Source organism: Numida meleagris, chromosome 1 (assembly GCF_002078875.1).
Source record: "Numida meleagris isolate 19003 breed g44 Domestic line chromosome 1, NumMel1.0, whole genome shotgun sequence".
NCBI classification, from domain to species: Eukaryota; Metazoa; Chordata; class Aves; order Galliformes; family Numididae; genus Numida; species Numida meleagris.
In genome coordinates, this window is record NC_034409.1 from 107,479,919 (window position 1) to 107,499,820 (window position 19,902).

Below are 19,902 nucleotides of genomic sequence, written 5' to 3' on the forward strand. Positions count from 1 at the left end.
CTGCTCATTAGTGATTGATGGTTGGGGTTTTTTGTTGGTTTGTTTTCGTTGTTGCTTTGGGGGTTTTTTTTGTTTTTGTTTTTTTTTTTGGTTGGTTGATTTGTTTTTTGGGGCCTGAGGGAAGGCAGAAACTTTCCTCCAATCAGTGTGGGACTGTGCTCACCAATGCTCATGAGCTACTGGGCCTGACCTCTGACACCAGAAGAGAAAGTACATACCCTTGGCATATCAGCAGTGTCAGTCTAGGCCTGGCTTGGGCAGGGGGATGTTGTATCCACAATCTGAGATGGTGTCTCTTGGTGAGGCTCTGTGTAGTGATTTAGATGTTGCATGATCACATAAAGGACCTGTAGGAGGTGTGTAGACTGTATACCACCAAGGAGGGCAAATGAGGTATCACTGGGGTCTCTGTAGAGGCAAGAGCCTGAGCTGTGAGGTTGAGGGGATGGCTAGGGGCTGTGCTGGATGGAGTGTTGGAAGGAGTCTCCTCTGAGGGAGTTTGTTAAAGTTCACAGCTTCTGGCAGCAGGAGAAATGTTCCAGCATTCTTGCTCAGACCTGGATGTAGAGAGTTGGTATTGAGCCCCAATAGCCACGGGAGGGGAACAGAGGCTGTAAAGGGTGGATTCCAAGCTAACTGGCCCCAGACAAAGCATCAACATCAAAAAGCAGCAGCAAGTGTTAGCAGCTGGAGGTCCTCTTCTGTAGGGGATAGAGGCACCTGTCTGTGTACCAGATATGCTGTCATGGGAGGTTTGCTGCTTGACAAGAGACCAGATTATGGGTGTTGTAGAAGCATGGCCAAAACTCATCCTGTCCAATGACTGTTGCCTCCTTGCTTGCTCATTAGTGTGACTATCAATAATACTACTGGGGGAGATGTGGAGCAAAATAAGAATAAATACAGGATTCTGGCAAAGGACATGGGAACCCATGCGATATCTCTTTCATCCTCAACTGGAAGAGACCAAGTAGAAGGGGATACAATCCTGGGGATTAACTACTGGTAGTACGTCTTTGGGTAGAGGTAGTGCTTCAACATTCAGCACCATGGGTCACTCTTGGAGGAAAAAGGAAATACAGAAGCCATTTAACAAAGTGGAATAACAGCATCTCTGCCAACAGGTTTGCAAATCAGGTAAGGAGAGATTTAAGCTTGGTACCTTGAAGAATAGTGATAACAGCTTACAGTAAGTGAATAATGTGGCGCTATAATTGGTGGTCCAGTGATAGTGGATACAGATAGAGCTGGAGTTCTTGACTTCGATTCCAACATAAATGATTCTAAGACTACATTCAAGCATGTTAACTAACTCCCAAGGGGGATATAATGTTCTGAAATTTTGGCCAATACTGAGATATTCATCAGGTTTGAAAGTCATCTATCTTCCTGTGAAGAAATGAACATAGATTATCAAAAGCAACCTACTTACCACATGCACAAGTGGTCCAATCAGTTACTAGATGTATATATGTTCCACCCACTTTAGAACTATCATGCCAAGTGTTTCAAAACTTTGATTCCATAAATGTGTGAGGACACGACTATATAGATCCAGAATTATCCCATACTGAATTCAGCAACTGCCTGCCTCTGTATGGAATAAAGCGGTCCTGAGGCTATGTGTTCTGAGATCGTAAAAGTTTTGGAGAGATATATTCCAGACAGAACAGTGACAAAAATGTTTATTCAAAAGATAATGAAGATATGAATAAAAATATTGCAGGTTTACCTTAACTAATGATTTACTCTGCATTTTCCTTTTCTGTCTATATTTGCCTTTAGTTGTATCCAAGTTACTCTGCTTCCTTTGATTCCTCCTCATCTTCTAAACTAGCAGTTCCTGTGGAGGCAAAGTTTTTAAAAAATAAATAGAAAACTAAAATGAATTTTATAATAAAATACTGGAAAGCAATCCTAGGAGCCTAAAACATAATTCCAGAATCATGCTGTCTACTCCAGTCCTCATTCCTACTGCCCTTTGCTGACAGTTCTTGAACTTAACTGATATACATTGTTTCACAGCTGCCAGACAGACTCTGTACACACACATACTGACTGCCAGCCAGCCCATATGTAACTCAGGAATAGCTAAGAATGTCTCCTATTGAAAGGAATTTCATAGAAACATGGAGTTAGAACGGAGTTGCTATGTGGAAAAAATGATGGTCACAGGACAGAGAACACAAACCTGCAAGAAATCAGATTTTGCTACATCCGTTCCTCAAAGTTTGCATATTTTCAAACCATTTCCTCTTACTGTAATTTAACCTTGATAAATACAAAGACAAGGGGAACAATACATTGCTAATTAATTCTGGCAGTATTATGCTGAAAATTTTGGAAAAATCCAGCTCTTTCATTCTAGAAATACAGAACTTGAAAGACCTTCAAAAACACCTATTGCATTCCCGTGTTCTCGTGCATTAGAATATGCATCTATACAGTCTCTGACAGATGCATGGATCCAACTGCCCTTAAAAAAATAGTAATAATAATAAAACAACAGTGAGGATACCAAATCTGCTTTACGGTAGTAGGCCAGAAAATCGGTTAGAATCAAGTTCAGTCAAAAACTATTTGAGTGCAGGAGACTTTGAGACAAATCAGGCTCATTGAACTCTTGCCAAATCCAAAGCAGAGCTATGCAGGAAGTCTGCTTAGGTTTCTGCTGGATCTGATCCCAGCTGAGGGATCCTGCAAGACGTTAGTCTTATACACCTGATCAGCTGACTGGCTAGTCTGCCCTGAAGCAAGAGATTACCTTCAGAGGTGATGAGTTAAAAATGAGAGCAAATGAATTAAGAGAATTCCTAGATCTGCTCTTAATGTTTATATCTCTATGCAATTTTCGGGTTCTTTTTAACAGTCTTTCTGATCTCTACAGATAGTGCTTTGCTTTGATTTATTATAAAATGTGTTGACTACAGATGGAGAAAATTACCTAATGTTTTCCTACATCAGAAATTTGTAAACGTTAACATTTAGCAAATGTAAAAAACACAGTTGAATGGAGGCTTGTAAGTTACGCATGGGTAAACACAGATGCTTCCTTTTATGCTGCCTTTTTGTAATTTTGTATAGAAACAGGCTTCTGAACTGCCTGGAAGAAAACCTGAGCATCCAAATTTCAAAGCTCTTTGCCTTTTAAGAGGAACAATCAATGAAACACTAGCCTTTGTCTCTCCAAATCACAATGTATGACAATACCTAAGCCTTGTTTCTTTTTTAACTTGAGAGAATGAGAACATACAGTTCTATTCATAACAGAAAAATCGTGTGCTCAAAAATACCTTAATTCCCCAGGCTACTCTCTCATGTTTGCACAAAAGGAAGCTTGCAAATGTGATCACTTTTAAACTCAGCTCTTCGAATGCTGTCAACTCTGTATTACACAGATAATACAGTATCACTAATTTGTACTGTTTAAGTATATGAACTTGACTGCTTAAAAGCAGTTTACTGCTTTAGAGAAATTCTATCTTGACAAAAAGTAGACTTCCCCACGTTCTCTTCAGCCTGATAATGAGCCTCCCAGTAGCAGCCAACTGATATGCATCATTTCCAAACCTGACTGCATGTGGAAGAATGAGCACATGTCCCTCATTCCTCACCTTGGTACTCTTCTCCTTCTTTGTTTTCTTCTTCTCTTACTCCCTCATCTTCTTCTTCTGCATCCTTTGTTGGGCTAAAAACTTCACTGGATGCTTTATGAAGAGAAGGCTCATCATCCCTATGCTCAGCAGACTCATCAGTGACTAAAATATGAGAAATTAGAAATACTGAAGAAAACTAATTTTTACAAATTTGCACTCAGTCATTGTTTTCATGCAGCAACTAATAACTGACTGAACTCTGAAGACTCTACTCACATGAGAAAACCCACACATATTTTTGCAGCAATTTATAATCAACTTTGTCTAACAGGTGATAACATAGACTAAAATGATTCACAGGCTTACCAAGACAGTTGTATCTTATTACGCTACGTGAGATAGAACAGATGTGTATATATACTGTGACATTTACGAACAGGATCGGAAATCCTCAATACTAAGTATAGGGTAAATAACATGAGAAAAAAATCCCTCTCACAGTACTCAAAATTAAAGATGAAAAACATGGTTTTGTGGGATAGCCAAAACACAGGGTTCCTAGATGTCCATCAGAACAAACCTGCATTTGTTTGCATTTTGTCTTTTTCATCTGCTGCTGTTTCTTCCACTGCTTCATCTGCTGCTGCTGCCTCTGCTGCTGCTGCTGGGGGGCCTTCACTGGGAGAAGGTGCTTTTTCCACATTGGGCATCCAGAGTATTAATTTAGTAATTTCTGTTGCTATCCATTTTGGTTCAGCAAGTGAAGAGGGCTCCTCCTCTTCTTCTTCCTCCTCCTTGTCCTAAAAGACAACTCTTAACATCCAGGATCTCTTCTTATAAGTAGTAAAGGAGTAGCTAAGCTGATGATTTTGTGTGCTAAAAGCTCTTTACTTGGTCTCAAATGGCAATATGACAGCCTTTTAAAGCACCGACAGGTGGAGGAACTTCAACAACAGATCTTGTAAGAAAACTATGCTTTGAACTTTGTTGAAGTCAGCTGACCAATACTGCTGATCTATGCTTGCCAGCTTTCTTTCTTAAAGGTAAAATTGTTGTCTCTCTCTCAAACAGAATGACCGAGGGGGACCTGTTAAAGCATCATTTCTCTCACGGGAATATCGTTCCAGTTCTTAAGACTAATCGCCAAATACCACTGATATAAAATTACAGGTCCAATGCTGAGAGACAGAAAAATGAAAAGTAAATCTCTTTTGGAAAAGGTAAAATGCATACAGTAGAAGAAAGTTGAACCTTAGTGAAATTATGTTATGAAGCAATTTGGTTGCATTAGAGAATTTTTGAAGAGTATGTGATAGGAATTAATGTCTTGGACATCAGAGGTAAAAAACTGAGGTAAAATGTGGAATATTTTCTTGAAATCAAAATATTAAGATACATTTCTTATTGTGATAGCCATTTTATATCATATTAATCAGAAAGATTCAGAAAAGCTCATGAGTGGAGGAGAAGGAAGAACCAGCCCTTATCCCAGCTGCTCCCTACAAATAGTAGCTGTGAAAATTAAGCTTCTTACAGGATGAGGAAAATGATGGGACACATTTCCAAAACAAGAACCTTCTGCAAATTATCTTTTGCAGATGTAGCATCAAGCAATTCAGAAATACGATAATAAATATTTTCCTTGTTTTCTGGTGTTCAGAATAAAGTGGGACACCAGTTAAATTTACAGACAAATATCTATTTTTTTGTGTGGTTTAAAACTACAGAAACCTAAAATATTTGGGGTAGGTCCTGATTCTTCTGAAGCCTAAGGAGAAAGCATTCCTGTCTGCAAGCAGGGCAAAAATCACACCATTTAGTTGTCTGAGCTTACACAGTGGAGAAGTTAAATCAAAAGAGCAAAATGAAACCTTATTTAGTACTGAAGAAACCACAAGTTTGCATCCTTTTTTGACTGGTTAGAACTAAGATACTCTATATGTACTGATGTTAAAGTATTTCATATACTACTCAACAGAAATTTACTGAGTTATCTGATATTCAGTAAATCTTTCAGTGTCTCTTTTACCTCCTCTGACTGTATGTATTCACCATGCTGTTCACATCCAATGTCAAAGATATATTTGCCATGACCTTCAGGCTGCACAAAGAGATGCAAAGAAGTGAGTAGAACTATAAAGTTAGGAAATTCTAAGCATATAAATGTAAAATCTGCTTTACTACAAAATTCATACATTGGTCAATAACAATACTGTAGAAGAGAGACATGGACATACAGGTAAAACTCCAGCAGAGGGCCACGAATATGAACAAGGGCCTGGAGCACTTCTCCTGTGAGAAGAGGCTGAGAAAGCTAAGATTGTTCAGCCTGAGGAAGCTCAGGGGGAATCACATCAGTGTCTATAACTATCTGGAGGGAAGATGCAAAGAGGATGGAGTGAGGCTCTTTTCAGTGGTGCCTAATGGCAGAACAAGAGGCAATGGGTACAAAATGGAACACAAGAGGTTCCATTTGAACACCAGGAAGCACTTATGTGCTGCAAAGGTAATGGAGCACTGTCAGAGATTGCCAGAGAGGTTGTAAAATTTCCCTCCTTGGAGATCTTCAAAATATGCCTGGACACAGTACTGGGCAACCTGCTCTAGGTGTCCCTGCTTGATCAGGGGTTTGGAATGGATGACCTCTACAGGTGTCTTCCAACCTTAACAATTTTGTGATTCTGTAATACTGTTTGAAAGCAAAGTTGCAGACACTTGGCTTTCTGCCTTGCAGATCAACTCAGTTTCATCCGTTACATTTATGGTACAAGAAATACTACACAAGAACAGGATCTAGCTTGTCATTTTAAGTGCAAGTAGATCATATTAAGAAAATTTTATGCTATGTTCAAATTAACTGAGCATTTTCTAGCACACTTACATTTCCATTCAAAAACTTGCCCCTATATCTGTGATTTAGGTGGATAAGTTCCGCTTCTCCTTCCTGGATTCCATTTACCCAACCACCAACATACATAGATCCAGTGTCTTTATAGATGTATTTACCTTGCCCATGCCTAAGGAGAAAAAATGGTTTTGTTTTATGGACTATGAAGAACGTAGGATGTCATTAGAATTAAGGTATTAAAACTGTATTATTTAAGTGGCTCAAATGGCTCAAGGTGGACTAAATTGCAAACGCCACCCAGTGGCGCTTGATTTGCTGCAGTCAGCCACACTTTCAAAACAACTATCATATTGTAATGCTACAGAGTGACTTCAAATGTCACTGTAAGAATGAAACAAACCTATTGTCGTTAAACCATTCTCCCGCATAGGTGTCTCCATTTGCGTAGGTATATTCTCCATAGCCATGTCTCTGATCATCTACCCAGCTTCCTTTAACGAGAACATATCAATAACACAGTGAGATATGGTGTATTTAATTGTGTGATATAGCAGTCAGTTTGTAAATTATCACACATGAATTTAGCTGAGTGGAGAATACACCTTATTAGAGATGGAAAAGAAAACTATGACACCATTATGACTGACTACTAAAAGAAACAAATCCCACTCTCTCCCACTAAATACAAAAAAATCTCAAGTGAAAGGGAAACATTTGTCAATTAAACTCAAAGCATATCTGATTTGCCTATCAGTGTTTACTTAGGTCAATGTTAATATCAAAACAGATTAAATCAAAGAGGTACTGATGCTCTATGGCAAAGAAAAGGACAATTTATTATACATCTGACAAATGGATGAGAACTCTGACAGACAATGAGATGAGCCATCATTAGATGCAACAGGGTAGATAGCAGCTCCATACACAAGACTATCCAACAACTTTTCACTTTCTGATCTGGGTATATGTGGATGAACAATTCTATGTTAGAGGCAAAGAAAGTTCTAATGTTCTCACTTGAGATAATTTTCTTCCTCTATTCAGACACTATCATATTTGCTCTTTCTTAGCAAGGAAAGGCTCCCCCCCCCCACAGAATTTCCAAGTTCTATTATCTGTATTTGAAGTTATGCCTTTTGGTTCCCTCCTCATTCACCTCCACTGCCTTCAGTTTTTTCTTTCTTGCCTCAGTTGTTGCTTCTTAAGCAACAGTCATAAAATCAATACAAGGAAGATGATTTGAAGCAGAGGCCCATGGTATTTCTCATGTCAACTATATTAGCTTAAGATATATCCTGCTGTGTACTATTTCCTTTTCATTCCCATCTCCAGGTATCATCTGACATGCTATCACAAACAGGGGTTCCTCATTTCTCTCTCTAGAACACTTCTGAGATCACTTTGAAAAAGACAGTCATATGGGTAACTATACTCAAAGGTAGACATAACCTTTCTCCCTAGATCCCTTTCACCTCATTCTGGGCCCCTCTTGCCCTTTCTTTGATCAATCTCTTCTTTATTCTAAGCCCTTACTCTTTTTTTTTTCTCTGTCTGTCCCTCTTCTCACAAATTTATTCAGCTACCTGCACACGACATCTCCACTTAAAATCAAAATTAGAACTTGTTTAGTTTAGCTAATTTGCTAAAATTGTCCTTTCAGCCAGTGTGCTTATGAATGCCAAATTTTGTGCCTTAATTACTATTCTATTCAAACTTGAAAAAATAATATATCACAGATGGATACCATCCAGTAAGCAATAACTGGGCTGCTCTTTTTGCTCTGTGCTTCTAGCTCTCACAATGTGAAGGTTCCTTCTTGTCTTCTTTAAGTGAGAAAGACTGTTCCTTGAAGCCTAACCAATATTCAGGGGGTTTCAGATATTCTTCTGGAAGAAGGGAAATAGTGTGAGAGACAGACTCTTTAGCAGGGTCTGTTGTGACAGGACAAGGGTAAATGGTTTCAATCTAAAAAAGGAGAGATTTAGATTGGATATAAGGAAGACATTTTTTACAATAAGGGTGATGAGGCACTGGAACTGGTTGCCCAGAGAGGTGCTGGATGCCTCATCCCTGGACACATTCAGGGTTAAGCTGGACAGGGGTCTGAGCAACCTGATCTAACTGTAGGTGACCCTGTTCATTGTAGGTGAATTGAACTAGATGATCTTCAAGGGACTCTTCCAACTCAAACGATTCTATGATTCCCTACTGAACACAGCAATTCTAATCATCATACAGACAATTAGATATAAGCAATTATACTCCCTTCTATCAAGATTGCATCGAATTAGACAAGATGCTTGGTGTTTCTCAGGACTTGTAATATGTCACTTGAAATAAGGACGTGTCTAGAACAAATTGCTACTAAATACCACACTTCTGTAAATCCCATGTAAATCCCCATAAATAAATAAAGTAAATAAATAAAACTGCTCTGAGAGCTCATAGTAAAAAAGGAATAACAGGAAAATGTTTCATAGCAAATTCATCTTCTTAAAATAATGCACTCTCCACTTTGCTATCTTCTTGCATTCCAGGAGTTGGAGGAACGTGTCTTTTCAATTACAGAAATCTTTGCAAGTGTGTTCACTGTTTTACCTTCATATTTTGATCCATCTGGATAATAAAAAGTACCATGGCCATGCTTTTTATTTTGAAGATATTGTCCAATGTAGAAAGCACCAGTTTTAAATCTGTAGGTCCCCTGAAAGATATTTGATATGGATAAAAATCTTGTCAGTTCTCACTCGGTACAGTGCTGAGACTCACAGAACTGGAGAAACACAAGCATACAACCACTGTCTGGTCACTGTCTCACCTGCCCGTTTCTGAGACTGTGCTCATATTCACCGTCATATGTATCACCATTGGGCAGCAGTGCTTTCCCACGTCCATGCCGTTCACCTTCAGAATTGCGCTCACCATCATACTCCTAATCAAATGCAATTAGAAAAATTGTTTAAGAGCAATAGACCTGCCTGAATCCAACCAAATTAGAGGAACCCATGTTTGCTCAGAGGTGCTCCAGCTCTGTTCCAAGCAGAGCGTGCAGAAAGGCCAACACATGCTGCTTCTGCACAGGCTCTCCCCTCAGATTCCAGCACCCAGAGCCTTTCCTCCCTTCCTGACGCATTGCTGGGAAGCGTGGACGACTTGTGAAGAAAACAGGTCCCAGCCAAAACAGCTCAGCCTCCCCCACCCCCCCGCAACTACCGCGCCCACTGATGTAGCACCGCGAGATCTCCCCATGGGGCCTACTGTATCAAAGCCCCCACAACCGGTAACTTCTCTCTTCCCTTCCCCGCCCTGCCCCGAGTCCCCGCTCCCCGCCGGACCCCCAGGTAAGCCTCGGCCTCCTCCTCGGCCTCCTCTGAGCTGAGGTCCGACATGCCGCTGCCGCCGCGTCGCCGCCGTCGCGATGGCAACCGAGCGCGCGCGTTGCGCCGCGGTAACGGCCGGCGGGGGCGCGCGCTGCTGTCCCGGGTGCTGAGGGCGCGGCCCCGCGCTCTGAGGGGACGGCGTCGGGAGAGCGCCGCGTTAACTAGCGGAGAGCGGGAGTCTGCTGGTGGTGGTCGGGCCCTACATTTCGCACCAAAGTGCCTGTTGTGTTCTACGCGAAGCGCAGCAGAACGGTCCGGATGCTTTCCCGTACCAGTGTAGTTTACAGCTAAATCAACGTGGGGAGGCAAGAAGAGGGCTCTTCTTCCTCAAAAGGAGAATGAGTGTAAGTGGGTGGCTGACAGGGGACAGGAGAGGCAATAATACATAGCAGCCACCCTCTGTATGCATTAAGCACCAATACTACCTGCTTGGAAAAGACTTGTTTGACATTTTACACACCCCATTCTCACGGAATCAGAAGATCAGAGAATCGCAGAAGCATAGAACGGTTTGGGTTGGAAGGGACCTCCAAGCCCACCCAGCCCCAACCCCTGCCATGGGCAGGGCTGTCCCCCACCAGTTCAGGCTGCCCAGGGCCCCATCCAACCTGGCCTTGAGCGCCTCCAGGGATGGGGCACCACAGCTTCTCTGGGCAGCCTGTGCCAGCACCTCACTGCCCTCTGGGGAAGGAATTTCCCCTGGTATCTAATCTAAATCTCCCCCTTTTAGTTTGAAGACACTCTCTCGTTCCATCACCATCTACCAGAGTAAAAAGTCACTCCCTCTCCTGCTTGTAAGTTCCGTCCAGGCACTGGAAGGCTGCAATGAAGTCTCTGTGGAGCCCTCTCTTCTCCAGACTGAACAAGCCAGCTCCCTCAGCCTGCCTCCACAGGAGAGGTGCTCCAGCCCTCTGATCATCTTCGTGCCCTCCTCTGGACCCTCTCCAGCAGCTCCACTCCTTCTTGTGCTGGGGGCCCCAGGCCTGGACGCAGTACTCCAGATGGGCCACACATTGGCAGAGCAGTGGGGAACAATCACTACCCTCTCCCTGCTGGCCACCCCTCTTGTGATGCAGCCCAGGATACCATTGGACTTCCAGGCTGCAAGAGCACACTGATGGTTCACGTTACATTTTTCATCCACCAGGACCTCTAAGTCCCACTCAGCAGGGCTGATCTCAAGGAATTATTCTCCCAGTTTGTACATATATCTTGCATTGCCCTGAACCAGCTGCAACACCTTGCACTTAGCCTTGTTGACCCTCATTAGGTTCACATGGGCCCATCTTTTGAGCTTATCAAGGTCCTTCTGGATGGCACCCCTTCCTTCTATTGTATCAACTGCACCACTAAGCTAGGTGTTGTCCACAAACTTGTTGAGGGTACACTTAATCCCACTGTCTATGTCATTGATAAAGATGTTAAAGAGTACTGGTCCCAGGATGTACACATGGGGGACACCACTCAATACCAGCTCCACTTGGACAATTCATTATGTTTCATATGCGAGCTGCAGTATGCTAGATCAATCATTCTTATAAAATTATTTTATTTACCTCAATGCAAGGCAACCCTTTGTTATTCTTTAGGAAATGCTCTAGAAACCTTCCCTGGCTAAGGAAGTTACTACTCACTAAAGGAATTAGTGGTCACTAAGAGAGTTACTATTCACTCCATCATAGCTCGTGTCTGCTTCTTGCAGGTGTTGCGGGCAGGTTGCCTTGCAAGATGCAAGGAGTACTTTGCTTCTCTGTAAAGTGGGAGCACTTATGCCTGCTTCATAGTGCTTGCAGGCAAGGACTAGGGGCCTGCTCATGGCACAGAATGCTGCTTGAGCAGGGAGTGAACCAAAGGGCCTCCAGAGTTCCCTTCTCACCACAGCCACTCTGTGATGGTGTGGGGCAGCAAACTACCTCGCTGTCACATTGTGTGGTAACTTAATGGCTGAGGTTTCACAGGGCTGGGTGGGGGTGGTGAGGTGCCTGGGGCAGACAGCAAAAGGAGGGGTAAGTAGTTGGAAAGTATGGTGGAGGTCACCTTGTCATCTAGGTCAAAGCTTTTCCACCCAAACCAGAAGAAAAACAGGATCTCTGTACAAAGATAAGCCACGTGTTCCGGTCATTTTGTTGTTCTCATAGGTAGAAATTGAAAGAGCCAGTATTGAGTTGTGTCACTTTTTAGCATGTGTCTCTTTGTTTGTCATTTTTGTAAAGATGAAAAAGGAAGAGAGCTATTGTTAAATACATCCTGTTCTTAGCTAATAAGAACCCTTCTGGCTCCTGAGTTAGCACTCAGTCATTACTTTGAGAGTGCTTTCTGTCTGAAAAATTTAAGAATGCTGAAATTAAATTTTGTTAGTTGGCAGAGCATTACACAGCTATACATTTATTAACTCAAAACTGTGTGGTTATTTCTCTTTCATGCAGAATGCCAGCATTTGACAAGGGAAGTCTGATTTGCATAATGGCTGCCCTGTTAATAAGTAGCTGCAGAATATGTAAACTACTGCTACGACTGCTTGCCTCCTGCAGAATTGGATCTGAGTACACTTTTCCAAAGCATCAGCACTTCCTCTCTTACTACTCTTGATGATGCTTACGACTCTTCTTTCACCTAAGGAAGGCTAGATGCCTCTATGTACAATAAGGTAATGTCTCTAACTATAAAAACACTTACTAAGTCTGTGAGTGGCACATTAATTGTAAGCAGACACCATGGCTCAGAGCAGTAAGGGAGAATATTTTTGGCATGTATATAGAGGTGATCCCAGTTCAGCTCAATGACAAAAATAACCAGATGTTTTAGCTTCAAAGTTCACGTGGCCAAAGGGACAGCTGGGACAGACACAGAAAGAAATGACAAGCTATCACATACATTCCCGTCATTATTGCTAACTTCTTGCTGGGTAGCTTGTTTCAGAGTCCTGAAAGAGGAAAGGGCCTGAGGGAGGAACAGTTCACTTTGCTTGGAGAACAGCCAAGAACTCTTTCTTTATAACATTTAAATTTGCTTTGAACTTCAACATGGCAGATATTGTGAGTGTCTGTTTGTTGGAATCACAAAGTTTGACCTCAGTTAAACATGTGACGCATGATTTGAAATTTTCTATAGCTAGAAGCTGGCCTGTGAGGATGAGATTACGTCTTTTGAGAGGTATTTAAAGATAGAAATTAAACTGTGGGGAAATACTTAGTTATTCCATAAAAAATGTTCATTAACATCTTTTTCTTTATGCAAGCTAAAACCATAGGCTGATGCGCTGTGTGGTCAGTACCACATACTAGCAATTTCTAATGTGGGGTTGTCAGAATAACCTAACAAAATCAGTTACCTTCCTCCTGAAATGGAAATATAAGCAGGTTGACTTCGGCCTTTCAGAGTAAAATTGTGAGCTTAGAGAATTAAAATAATATCTAAAATGAAGTTCTTGTTTCAGAATATATCTTTCAGGTCTTTAGGTTATTATTCTGCCATATGTACTATGAGACACTTAAAGGATTCAAAATATTCTAACCAGAATGTTTTCTTCTGGGAGCAAAGGATGGATGAAGTGGAATTTACTGTCATTGATTTCCACATATTTCTGTGGTTTATTTTCCCTCCAATTCAGAATGGAACCAGACTTTGAAATGTCAAAATCCTTTGCAGAATGGCAACTCCTCTCTGCACATCTGTTTTAAGCCCTTTACAGGCAAAATAAAAGCTGCTTAGTTTGTTTGCACGCCAAGTTAAGATAACCTCTTTTTGTGCTCATAAATAAGCCAGAAAAACAAATGAATGACCTTTCTAGCCACCCTGCTAGGCCACAACTGCCACCATCAACTGCGATTAGTATCAGGATATTCTGAAAGCCAGATGATTAGGAAAGAAATGGTTGTAGGAAAGCTGTTCTGGAAATACTGGCTGTACTTCTTTCAGTCTTGGCTAAATTTAACCCTTCAGTTCCCTCCTGCAAAGTGGCCAGGGGAGAATGCTCTATTGTATTTATACTTTGCCTTCTATTCCTCTGACTTTACTTCTAATTTTGAAGCACAGAGTACAATCCATTCTTTAGACAAATGGGAAAATTTCAAAGCTTTTCTTTAAGGTTTTCCTTTCCACTAAGGTGCAACTGGGACATACATGCGTCACTGCTGTTCCATTTAGGAAATCATTGCTAATGTCTTTCCCCAAAGCTTTTATGACAGTCAGCATTACCATTGCTACAAAGAAAGCAGTCAGCATTCCTGAAATAAAAAATATTTTAGGGTCAGTGTTAACAAAGCAGTGTCAATATTACGGTTTTCTTTTTTTCTTTTTTTTTTCTGCAAGTGGATTTTGTTTATTTAAGGACATAATCAAACAAACCAAACCAACCAAGCAAACAAACAATTCTTCCAAACCTTAGTTTCTCTCTTTATATGCAGTTTACAATGACATAAAGATAAAGCAACACAATCCTTTTATTTTTTTCCCCATAACATCTAAAGTCCTAATCTGGTAACTCAGAATGAATTCAATAGAGAAGAATGAAATGATTGAGGTAGATTGGGACTATTTTGCTGCCTTCTCACTCCCATCAGCTCAGATAACTTCATACATCTTCTTACTTATGTCTCGCAAGGCAATTGCTTTAGTGTAGGCTCTCTATTCTGGTCTGCTTTCTATTTGTAACTGTTCTGGTATTTCACTTCTATTTAAAAATGCCACAGCCCTCCCTTCTTGTATGATTGCTTTTCAGCAACCAAGTCTGCAAGCATGGAGAAATGAAGGCCATCAGTAGCCTATTTATCTGTCTGGTTTAATCTGCCTACTCCTCAGACATTCTTTCTGTAGCCACGTCTTGCACTTCAACTCAACCCTCTGGTCAATTAAAGGAGAGTACAAATAAAGGCAAAGTAATAAAAAAAAACTATGCTTTTTCATGGTGGAAGCAGAATAAATTCTTCAAGATAAGGTCCTCACAATAAATGTTCTTCTTTTGTCAGTTAGGCTGGCTATATCTTGCTTTACAGATTCCATTTATAATAATACTACTCGATATGTATTTTTAAATTCTGCATTGTCAGTACATTCTTAATCATTTTTCTGTGAGCAGGTGGCTAAAGTATGATAGAGCTGGTCTGGATCCCTCACCAGGGATGCTCCATCGTAGCTAAAGGGCCAATGATCTGTACAAGCAGTAGCTTTGCCTGGGACTTCATCCAGTAGCTTCTACCACAGTAGACACCCCTGTTGCTATGCCTGCTTTTTTCACGGGTCTTTCCTCAGAGAACACGAGGTGATTTCACAGTTTCCCTCCTCACCCCTCTGGAAAGCCCTCACAAAGAGTAGTGTCCTACCAGCAAGATTGACTTGACCTAATTTTTCTGATTCTGAATGGATAGGCAACTCCCAGGGTTGAAATAAATGACATATACTTAAATGTCTCCTGCAATCACAGCAATATCTGTCTTTACATAGGGGATGCAGAGACAGTTTCACTGCCTCTTCCATGTTCGTCCTGCAATAGATTTTCTTTGTAAGTAGCCTTTAGCACTTGGGCACTGACTAGACCCAGTTGAGAAAAAGGCTTTGCCGACACTGTGGTGTCATCTGCTGATCTATTTTTCTGGTGTTTCTCACGAGCTTTGTTCCAAGATAGATGTGGTAAAAATTACCAGTCTGGAAACTGTGTAGTCATACTATCGTGGCCCTGTGCCAGAGCTAAAAATTCTCACCAGGAGGCAGGGCATGCTGTGATAACTCAGCTACACAGCTTCCAGACCAGAGCTGGCTTACCTCCAGCCATCCCTGAGGATGACTGCAGCAGAGCTCTACCTCTCTATTCCCATCCATACAGACACATCCTCCAGAGCCTCTTTCTTTTTGGCTCTTCTGGGTGTACTTCTGTATTTACTTGCCAAAGCCTGGTGGCAGGTTTTATTTGGACAGCTCCCAGTGTTGATGTGAATTGCTTATACAATATCCCAGCTGCTCTGCTGGGAAAACAAAGCATGCAGAACTAACAAAGGCAGCTAGAAGCCACGATTATATCAGTCCTGGGAAGTGTAACAGCCAGCAGGTGTCAGTGATGCTAGAGGAATGGAATAGGAAGGCACCTGCATTTTAATAGGAAAAGTAGGGGAAAAAAAAGATTTTTTTTTTTTGTGTTTGCTTGGCTTGTGCTTTTAGCATGTGGTTTGTAGTGGAAGATAAATCCTAAAGCAAGGCTAAACTCTTTAAGGAACTGAAAAGGGCAAGCCAAAATATATTTAAAATCCTGCATGATAATGATAGTTCCTGTGATAATTTGGAGTGGCTCACCATGTATACAAATGCGCTGTGATGGGGCTGACCTTCCCTGACACACAGGCACAGCTTCATTTTGCATGTATGCTGATTGGAATAACCGCTGCCCGTGAGCCTTCCTGCGCTGGTGCAAAAGCTACAGCCACACAACTCATGCAATTCACTTCCTCAGGAGCGTTCCCTTTCTATTTTTTTATCTCTGCTAAATGGCTGTTACAGCAGAAGTGACAAACATCAGCATGCACAGATGTAGAGTCCCACTGTAGTTACACCATCTACACCTGATGTTGGTGTGCGCTTTTCCACCTCAGGCAATGGCATTTCCACGACAAGCCTACACAGAATAAAAAGGCTTGAAGTGTTTCTTTGTCTACTTCATGCAGCATCACAGTGGGGATTGTGAAGGTGGAAGGCAACGAGAAAAAGGTGAGCCCGAGCAGCAGCCCCCATCTGCTGGTGACAAGCTGGGAATCAGTAGGCTGTGCAACACAATGGTCACCCTGCCTGAGACCCTGGCTCTATTTTAAGGGAGAAGGGTTTGTTGTGACTGCATAGCACAGCTCAGTATCGAAGCATTCAAAACATGGAGCTGAGGTAAAGTCATAGCGGGGATCTGATTCTGTTGGCACTGCTGGCACAGGCAGTGCAAAGGGAGAGGGGAGGCATGAAAGAAACCAGGGCATTTTGGTGAGTGCCATGAGGTTGCTGGTGCCAGGATCATGAAACCAGAAGGCACAGAACCACAGAACGGTTGGGCTGGAAGGGACTCAAAGCCCACCCGTGGGCTGCCCCCCACCAGCTCAGGCTGCCCAGGGCCCCATCCAACCTGGCCTTGAGCGCCTCCAGGGATGGGGCAAATGCTTAAAGGGTTATTATTATTATTATTACACGGTTTTCCCATTATTTTCCAGAAGACGCGCAGCAGCGGCTCCTCTACCTGCGTCTCCCGGCAAGTCTGGGGACCTTGAGGAGCGTGCTGGAGGTGGCTGCTTCCCTCCGCCGGCCGTTAGAGGCGGGCCGGGGCCTCCGCGCCGCCGCCGCAGCCCGGTCCATGGCGCAACTCCTAACGGCGCGGCGGGGAGGGGCTCGGGCGGGCCGGTCCCGCCGCGCAGCTCCCGCGGACGGGCGGCGATCCGCGGCCTCGCCCGGCTCCGCTCGGCGCGGCTCAGGCCAGGCAGGAAGCAGGAAGCCTCCGGCACCGGCTGGGAGAGTGGCGGCAGCGGGTAGGCGCGGCGGGCGGGAGGCGGCCGTGCACCTGCCGCGGGCCCGGAGGAGGGCCGGGAGGGAGCAGCTCCGGCGCGGTGCACCCGGGAACCCGGTGGGAGCGCAGCGTTCAGCCCTGGGTCGCTTCGACCTCGGCCCGCGGCTCGGCGTTCAGGGGCTGGGCCGGCCTGTGCTCCCTCGGCCCCGGTGCGGTTTGTAACGCGGTGTTATGGGCCCCAGGTATGGACTAGCTGTGTGTTTGCAGGAACCTTTGGCCTGTGCTGTTTAATCAGTTAGCTGTTTCCCACTTGCTGTATTAATGTTAACCGGCATGGAGCTGCATCAGGGGAGGGGCAGCTGGGGGTTAGGGGAAGAGGCTGCACTGGAGGGTGGTGGGCATGGAACAGGCTGCCCAGGGCAGTGGGCACAGCCCAAGTGCCCGAGTTCAAGGAGTGTCTGGACACCACTCTCAGACATAGGGTTTGATTTTGGGTGGTGCTGTGTGGAGCCAGGATCTGAACTCGACGATCCTTGTGGGTTCCTTCCAGCCTGGGATATTCTGTAGTTCTAAACAGATATGGCCGTATAGGTTATCCTGTGAGTTCCAAAGCCAGTGGATCTGACCATTTCTGGGTGAGGCTTTGCTGCTGGGTATTACAGTATGCCTCAGCTATGTGTGTGTCTGAAGGCCTCTTGAGCCCACGCCCTGAGGACTTGTATTTTGTGTATGGAGAAGCAGTAGGCAGTGCATGCCTCCAAGTACAGCAGTGCATAGAGAGGCAGGCACCAGGCAGAGCTCCGCACTCATCCTTCAGCCCAGCTAAGCTATGGTTTGCAGTATTTCCAGCAAGAAAGGCCAGTCACGAATGACCACATTTTCCTGACACAGGGAGAGAGCTGTATTTCAGATGGTGCAGGGGAAGCCTGAAGAAACAGCATAAAATTTTGATGTTTAAATACAGATTCAAAATACAGTACCACAACATTGCTTCACACATTGTAGTACAGACAAGAGGAAGTGCGAGTATTTGCTCTCCATTAGGTAAAAATGATGCTGAAAATGAAAGTACAAAAGATCAGTTCACGTGATTGAAGTTCATCTTTATGTTTCATTAGTGAAATGGAAATATAACAAATGTGTTGGTAAACTGCCAGTTATTTGTTGTGGTCTATTAATGCCCCTTCTGAATAATAGCTTGTTTTTAGAAACTAATTTCACCTACAGGAGGGTGTGATTTTTATAACCTATTCACAACTTTTATTGCCACAAGTTTCTTGGCTTTTGTCTGAGAAGTTTTATTTGCTAATAGAGGCATGACCTGGAAGCCAGAGGAACTTTGGATATACAGAGATAAGGTGTTGACAAGGCAGTGAGAACCTGAGGCATGAAACATACTGAGACTTTCCGAGGCCGCAGTCTGGGTCCCCTCCTGCAGTAGGTAAGATGAAATCAGCCCTTCCCAAATAGGCTCAGGGTGTGGTTCAAATGTCCCATCCTCCTTGTTAGGCTACAGGGCTCTGCATTTACAACAAGGAGTAAGGAGCTTGTGGTTTTGGCTGTTTCTCTTTGTTGGTTTGTTATTGTCTTCCCAGGAAGCACCTACGAAGAGGTGTGAGTGTGTTCTGTGCAGCAGGTGCAAGGATGTGCAGCCTTCTGTGAACACATAATGCTGAATACTTTTGTAAGATGCTTGAAGGCTTTTTGCAGCTGCTTACGCTGAAACTGTTAAGAGTAACCTGTTAAACAGTTACTTTTCTGTGGTAGCTGTTGCCTTATCCCGCTATATTTTAAGGGAATCATTTGAATAGGCTTAAGACTTCAGATCTTTGTTCTTTGGAAACTGCCTACTTTTTTCCCCAGTAAATATTTCTGCCGCCTCACTTATAGTGAGGTTACTTAACTCGAATACCAAAAGTGTTATTTAACTGAGAGAAAGGAGAGATGGAGTCAGGATGCTGAAACAGATCAGCTACTGCTGGAAGAAAAGTTCATTCCTGCTCTGGGCTCCTTTGCCCACTTCTTTTTCCTCTTGCCTCTCTTCTCTCACAGAAGCTATCTGTAGCTCATTTCAACCAAGCATGAGATTACTGATGATCATGTGTTGGTCTGGAATTCAGCTGCCATAACAGCTAGCTGTTGCTGTGAGGGGCAGTGCCACTTTCAGTCCCTGTCCTTATGCTCCTGCTTTTTCAGATTTATCCTACTTAGCAGTTTGATGGCCACAGAGGGAGTTAGTATTTTCTGTTGGATTGTCTGGTTTTCAGGGCCAATTTTCTGATAGATCAGCCATTAGAACTGTCTACGTGTGGCTCCAAAGACCAGTACACAAGGAGGCAGAAACCTATGACTGGGAGTGGGAGCTGGGAGGAAGGCAGGCTAGGAGGCTTCTGGCAGGAGAGTTGGGAATGATTATAGGATTTGCTGATTGATTGCGCAATCTGATGGAGGGCATGGGGGAGGAGGTGGAACTCACCAAACAAGATTAGCAAGTCCATTCACTTTCAGGGAAGGGAGATAACAAGGACACGATGTGCCTCATAGTCCTGAAAACCTAACCCTGCCCAGAGAGGTGGTGGATGCCCGTCCCTGGAAACATTCAAGGTC

The 19,902-nt window shown here is 43.3% G+C and overlaps 2 protein-coding genes and 1 long non-coding RNA gene across 10 annotated transcripts in view; 2 read left to right on the plus strand and 1 right to left on the minus strand.

The window, feature by feature from the left end:
• On the minus strand, positions 1,659 to 9,927 carry RSPH1 (radial spoke head 1 homolog). Its single transcript, XM_021406510.1, has 9 exons — positions 9,780 to 9,927; positions 9,263 to 9,376; positions 9,043 to 9,148; positions 6,845 to 6,935; positions 6,478 to 6,613; positions 5,626 to 5,697; positions 4,177 to 4,396; positions 3,615 to 3,758; positions 1,659 to 1,843 (listed from the first exon to the last, which is right to left on the minus strand). The coding sequence occupies exons 1-9, from the start codon at positions 9,831 to 9,833 to the stop codon at positions 1,797 to 1,799; spliced, it is 984 nt and encodes a 327-aa protein (XP_021262185.1). The 5' UTR covers positions 9,834 to 9,927; the 3' UTR covers positions 1,659 to 1,796.
• LOC110403368 lies at positions 10,067 to 16,011 on the plus strand. The gene is made up of 3 exons (XR_002441629.1): positions 10,067 to 10,168; positions 12,251 to 12,471; positions 14,545 to 16,011. It is a non-coding gene; the product is annotated as an uncharacterized LOC110403368 (long non-coding RNA).
• The window catches only part of SLC37A1 (solute carrier family 37 member 1), a 39,473-nt gene continuing 36,749 nt past the window's right edge, over positions 17,179 to 19,902 (plus strand). For 3 of the 8 annotated variants that reach the window (XM_021406436.1, XM_021406404.1, XM_021406474.1), the window contains exons 1-2: positions 17,179 to 17,317; positions 18,608 to 18,736. The gene's annotated coding sequence lies outside the window, so the exon portion shown is untranslated. The other 5 variants (XM_021406413.1, XM_021406449.1, XM_021406464.1 and 2 more) reach the window with 5 other exon arrangements.

Excerpts from the sequence above, each read along its gene's own strand:
- RSPH1 (XM_021406510.1), bottom strand. The coding sequence starts at position 9,833 with ATGTCGGACCTCAGCTCAGAGGAGGCCGAGGAGGAGGCCGAGGCTTAC. Across the intron at positions 5,698-6,477 it reads GCAAGTTTTTGAATGGAAAT|CCTGAAGGTCATGGCAAATA; the intron begins GTAAGTGTGCTA and ends CTCTTTGTGCAG. Across the intron at positions 3,759-4,176 it reads CAAAATGCAAACAAATGCAG|TCACTGATGAGTCTGCTGAG; the intron begins GTTTGTTCTGAT and ends CTCATATTTTAG.